We start from the raw sequence: 6,000 nt of genomic DNA, 5'->3' as shown, positions 1-6,000 counted from the left end.
AGAAAAAACTAATAAAACGAGATTCATGTAAAAAAAAAAATTAATTTTTTAATAGTGTATCATATATTTACTCACTTAATTTATTTAAAGGAGTTTGTGAAATTTGCACAATTTATAACTGTACAAATCATTTATCTAAGAATAATTGAGAATACAAAAATGTAGACTTCCAAGTAATTGTTCTCTCATTCTCCTCCTACTCTCTTCTTTATCTCAATTTCTACTATATTTTAATTTCTATTAGTAAACATTAAGGCGTAAATCTGGCTATCATGCATATATAATTGTTAGAAAAAATTAGATCAGAATGCACAGAGGAAGCGATATTATATCGTCGGAAATATTTCAGATCTAGTGCAGTTGTTTCACGGATTCTCCAGAGTCATTGTTTGTCCACAATCTTCACATCGATGGTGGAGTGTGCTAGTAGTAATACCAGAACAACACTCACACGTTCCACAACCTAGATGTCGTGATTAGAGAGAACCATTTAAGAGAGAAAGTTTGTTTATCTAAGTATGTCACATCCAAAGAGAGGGAGAGACTATGTAAATAATCTCTCTAATGTAACTCCTTGACTGCTCATTAAGGGTCAGCCATCAAGTCTCAAGAAATGGCTTAAGAGTCACTTCATAACCTCCAAGAGGAGGTGAATGGGTACTCATTATAGGAACTCATTTTTTAATTTGAACTAAATTTAAAATAAAAAATAGAGAATAGAAAGGAAAAAATATCGGATTGTCATCGTCAGCCTGCAGTAGTGTTAGACAACCTGATGATGATAGAAGATGGAATTACAGTAGTAGACGTATATGGTACTTCATGATCATCATCATCTTAAGTATAGCTTATAGGAAATGCGATATTCTTGGTGGAATATTTAGTACCGCATGAGCGAGATACGACGGTTAATATTCGACCAGGGCAATCCACAAATTTAGTCACTTCTTTGTCTGTGCAAAGTCTTACTTCGACCAGTCGTTTCGGCTTGTTTTTGCTGCATTTAAATGCCCCTCGTCGCACTTCAGACCTTCGAATGGCTTCAATATACTGTCTGAGAGAGTACTTTTTCTTTCGACCGGGAGTAATCGGCGGTTCTTTTTTTTTTTTTTTCAAAAAATGAAGCACAGTACCATAAAATAAAATAAAATAAAAATTCGTGTTAGTCTTAATTTTTTTGGAAAAGATAATTTAATAAATAATATTGACAGAAAGTGAAAAAACTTAAATATTACTTTGTGCTGCAAAGATTTGAAGCAGCGGGGCTTGTTTCCACATTCCACAAGTTTTCTTGAAGTAATCATTTTGATGGGATTTGAAATTGAAGAGGCAACAGCCATGCTTTTCCCATTCTTTCTTCCAAAACTTTTTGTTCTGCTGATCTGGTGATGAGCTTCCATTGATCAGGTTCGGCCATCTTTCGTTCATCATCTCCATGAGCTTTCTGTCATTTTTCAGCTGTACAAAACAAAAACATGAAGAATGATCATATATATATACATATAAAAGTTAGACTTGATCGAGGAACATATATATATATAAACATTATTAAATATAAAACCTCGTCATAGTTAAAAGGATGCTTTCTGCAAATTCTTATATTTCTTGTAGTACTATTGCAATCGTATGACTTAGGCTTATGATTCTTGATCTTCTTCTGTGCCCAGAGTCCGTGAATAGTGAAATTGCCAGGAAGCGGTTTGATACAAGTGACGTTCGAACCTGCAGCTTCATGGCATACTGATGCAGGCCATTGAAGGGCCAAATAGAAGTAGTCAAAAGAATGATCATCCCGCGGGTAAATGTAAATTCCGATCACCAAAACCAAGCAGCTAACAAACATCACTTTCGTTGTTAATGCAACCATGTTGCTGTTGCAGTACTGCAACCACACATAAAATGTTTTTGAGTTCAGAAAACTTGGATGTTGGGACTTATGTATATATAGACAGATCGAGCTATAACTTTATATATATATACTTAGAATTACTATAAAAAAAATTGTTTATCTGTGATCAGTTATTTTTAATTAAAATGAATTTATTTTCGACATAAATAATTATTTTCATTGTAAGAAAAAATCACAAATATCCATTTTTCAATCGTGTAAATGTAAAATCAACTCCGAAAATTCAAAAGGACACTGGTTGGACGGATGGGTCATTAATTGCAATCGATCATTTTCTTTCCTTTCATTTATGGTTACCATGCAACTAATTGCAAATATTTTTCATCATCTGTGAGCCATTGTTGACTACCCAACAGTCTAACCATGACTCTATAACAAGCTAGGCTATATTTGATTGGTAAAGTAATCTTCTTAGACTATCTAGCTCATTATTATTTATAAATTATTTATTATTTTTTTAATATTATTTATTATTTTTTACGATCTTTTCATTACTATTTATAAATCATCTGAAATTACTTCAATATCCAAACATAACATGATAATAAGTAGGGCTTGATATCAATGTGGCTAAAGCTTACGACACCTAACAACCATTTTGCATGTAGATCTTACATTATGTCTTGCTCATTTAATGCTGTATGAAAATTTATACAAGCAACAATAAAGTTTGACAACCATTTTGCCTGTATTTTCATGAAGTAGTTGAACATAGGATTATAGGAGAGGTTTGGATTCAAAACCTACCTCAATTCATCTCAATTTATCTTGTCTCATCATTATAACTTTATCAAATTTCTACATAAAATATAATAAAAAATTTAATTTTTTCAAATCTCAAAATAATTTTTTTAAATTTTTACATCAAATATAATAAATAATTTAACTTTTATTCTATTATTCATAAACCATCTCAACTCATCTCAATTCATCTCTAAATCTAAACCTCTGATTTAAATTAATTGTTTATAAATGCATGTACGTACGTAATTATCGACACGGCACACACATCCATCATTTAATAATCGAGTCCAAGGACTACCGAATAATTGTTCATATTCACACTTTTGCACTCAACGCCAAAGGCTCAATTTCTTGGTCTAACAATAATGATGGCGTTAAAATATATAATTGCATACGCTAATTATGAGATTTCATTAAAAAGACAAAAAGATATTCTCCAAAGATAAATAATCAATGAGAATGTTTAAACCTCATATTCTATCCCTTTAAACTTCTTTATGTTTTCGGTTTGTTTTTTTTAGACAAGATGTTCAGATGAATTGAGATAAAAATTGAAAATTAAATAAAATATTATTTTTATTTTAAAATTTTAAAAAAATTGAATTATTTATTTTATTTTTTATAAAAATTTAAAAAAATTATAATAATTATATTAGATGAGTTAAAAATACTTATGAAAGTAAACGATACCTAGCTACCTCACTGTTTTATCGGGAATGCATTTTAATCCTTCAAAATAGATTTTAAATATACAAGAAATATAAGTGAGAGGGGTCCGACGACTCCGGCCACTCCTTACTCACCCCTACGTCTGGGCACTTGTCTCTCGTGGTGTTTTGAAAAAATCACTACTTGTTTTATGATGTTTCAAATTTTAAATAATCTTTATAAAGAGAGTCAAACACGTACTCTTGTTCAAGATTATTAAACAAGACCGATATTCACAAGAAATTATTTGAGATAATCAGGCCGAGAAAGAAAATAAATCCTTGATATTATTCACTAAAGTGTAATTAACAGTTATTATTATATGCCCATAAAAAATCAATTATTCTTTAATTTTCAGTTATTAATATTTTATTTATATTTATAAGTTATAACGCTGTTCTTTAACAGCTTTACGATTTCTGTTTTTTATAACGGTAGACAAACAGGAGCTCGTTTGGTTATACGAAATTGGAGAAAATTAAAAATTAACAAATATATTATTAAAATATATTTTTTAGCATTATTTTTATTTTAAAATTTAAAAGAATTAAATTATTTATTATATTTTATGTAAAAAAAATTAGAATAATAAGATAAAATAAAATGATTTATATAATCAAACAAGGACTTAAAGAGTTGTGTCCAGTTGAGTCAAAGGGTCTTTTTACAGATATGGATAGATAATAATATACTTTTAATTATTTAATAATAAATTAATCTAATTATGTAATTTTATTAGAAATAATTTTTAATTTTATACAACGAAATAATTTTTAATTCTATACAACTTTTTCTATTTCATGCATGGGAGTATAAAATAATTATAAAAATATTTTCCAGTCTATTTTTAATAAAGAAATATAAAATAATGTGTCTATGTTTTTACTTTAATTAGGACATGAGCAATAAAAGAAAAAACTAAAGAAATAATTTTTTAATAGTGTCCTATATTTGATCACTTTTTTTTAAAGGGAGTACTATGTGAAATTTGCATAATATTCTATGATTATACAAATCATTTATCTAAGAATAATATCAAATTAAAAAAAAAATTGATTTAATTACTATCTAAATCAAAAGATTTAATTTTCATAATAAGATTTTTACCTTTTTTCATTTCCATATAATATTTTTTTACCAAGCTGTTCTCATCTCATTCTCTCCTCCTACTCTGATCTTCTCCATTTAAATTTCTACAATATTTTAATTTCTATTAGTAGACATTAAAGCGTAAATCGGGCTAACATAATATTGAACTAAATTTAAAATAAAAAAATAGAGACTAGAAATTAAAGGAAAAAATATCGGATTGCCATCGTCATGACCTACCAGTAGTGTTAGACAATTACCTGATGATGACATAGACTGGTTTTTGCAACATATAAAAATTATAAGCAACTTTGACATCATTAATTAAAGTACCCCAAAAAAAAAAATTATTAATTCATATATGGGATTTTTCGTTTTATTCATGCATATTGCTGATTATATAATAATTAAGGATACATTATGAGAGTATAGAAGCTGGAATTACAGTAGTAGTAGTACTTCACGATCATCTTGAGTACTATAAATAGGAAAGGCGATTTGGGTGGAATCATCACCGCATGAGGGAGATACAGGTTTCCGATCAGGGCAATCCACAAATTTAGTCACTTTTTTATCTGTGCAAAGTCTTACTTCGACCAGTTGTTTGCTACCGTTCTTGTCCTTGTTGCGTATAAACGACCCTGGTTCCACCTTTAGTCCACTTTGAATGGCAGCGTCAATGTACTGTCTGAGAGAGTACTTTTTATCTGGACCGGGAGTAATCGGCGGTTCTTTTTTTTTTTTTCAAAAAATGAAGAACAGTACCATAAAATAAAATAAAATAAAAATTCGTGTTAGTCTTAATTTTTTTTGGAAAAAAATAATTTAATAAATAATATTGACAGAAAGTGAAAAAAAAAAAATAATGAAGAAAAAAAACCAATAATTAATTAGCATCCAACACTTATATGTTAACACTACATATGTTGGAATGTCGAGTACCGTTGTATACACAATTAATATCGCTCGTTGCTGCAACTGTTCTAAAAACAAAATTCAATGTCAATTTGGTTGCGTAAAAGACTTGAGGAACATATATAAAAACATAAATATAATACCTCTGTATAGTTAAAAGGATATCGAAGGAGTAAGGGGCTTTTATTCTTGACCGCAGTATTTTTGAAAATATCAGTTTAACTCAAGAAATGGTCCACTCTATTCATAGGAAATCCATTGGGGGCAATGTTCTGGTTAAGCTTGACATGTCTAAGACTTATGATCGAGTAGATTGGAATTTTTTATTACATGTTTAGTTTAGTTTTGGGTTCTCTCTTAATGTTTGTGACCTGATTAACTCTTGTATATCCTCGACGTGGTACTCAGTCATGATGAATGGGACCCCTATGGGTTTCTTTAAGGGAAAGCGAGGCCTAAGGCAAGGTGACCCCTTATCGCCTTACATTTTCATTATAATGCAAGAGGTGTTCTCTCGTCTCCTTAAGAATTCCTTTGAAACAAGTAAAATTGGTCAATTTGTTCAAGCTAGAGGGACCCCGATTATCTCTCACCTTATGTATACAGATGATATAGTTATCTTTGCAAATGGTGGA

At 29.5% G+C, this 6,000-nt stretch overlaps 1 protein-coding gene across 1 annotated transcript; it reads right to left on the bottom strand.

Annotated features, from left to right (window-relative positions):
• Window positions 1-322: 322 nt before the first annotated feature.
• On the bottom strand, window positions 323-1,915 carry LOC109005267 (ribonuclease S-7-like). The gene is made up of 3 exons (XM_018984108.2): window positions 1,562-1,915; window positions 1,236-1,458; window positions 323-1,097 (listed from the first exon to the last, which is right to left on the bottom strand). Exons 1-3 carry the CDS (start codon window positions 1,865-1,867, stop codon window positions 838-840), a joined length of 789 nt encoding a protein of 262 aa, XP_018839653.1. The 5' UTR covers window positions 1,868-1,915; the 3' UTR covers window positions 323-837.
• Between the last annotated feature and the right edge of the window lie 4,085 nt (window positions 1,916-6,000).

Source organism: Juglans regia, chromosome 11, assembly GCF_001411555.2.
Source record: "Juglans regia cultivar Chandler chromosome 11, Walnut 2.0, whole genome shotgun sequence".
Taxonomy (NCBI): domain Eukaryota; kingdom Viridiplantae; phylum Streptophyta; class Magnoliopsida; order Fagales; family Juglandaceae; genus Juglans; species Juglans regia.
This window is presented reverse-complemented; position numbering and strand designations above follow the sequence as displayed.

Coding starts and splice junctions, on each gene's coding strand:
- LOC109005267 (XM_018984108.2), bottom strand. CDS start 1,867: ATGGTTGCATTAACAACGAAAGTGATGTTTGTTAGCTGCTTGGTTTTG. Junction 1,459..1,561: donor ATCCTTTTAACTATGACGAG/GTTTTATATTTA, acceptor TGTTTTGTACAG/CTGAAAAATGACAGAAAGCT. Junction 1,098..1,235: donor TCAAATCTTTGCAGCACAAA/GTAATATTTAAG, acceptor AAAAAAAAAAAG/AACCGCCGATTACTCCCGGT.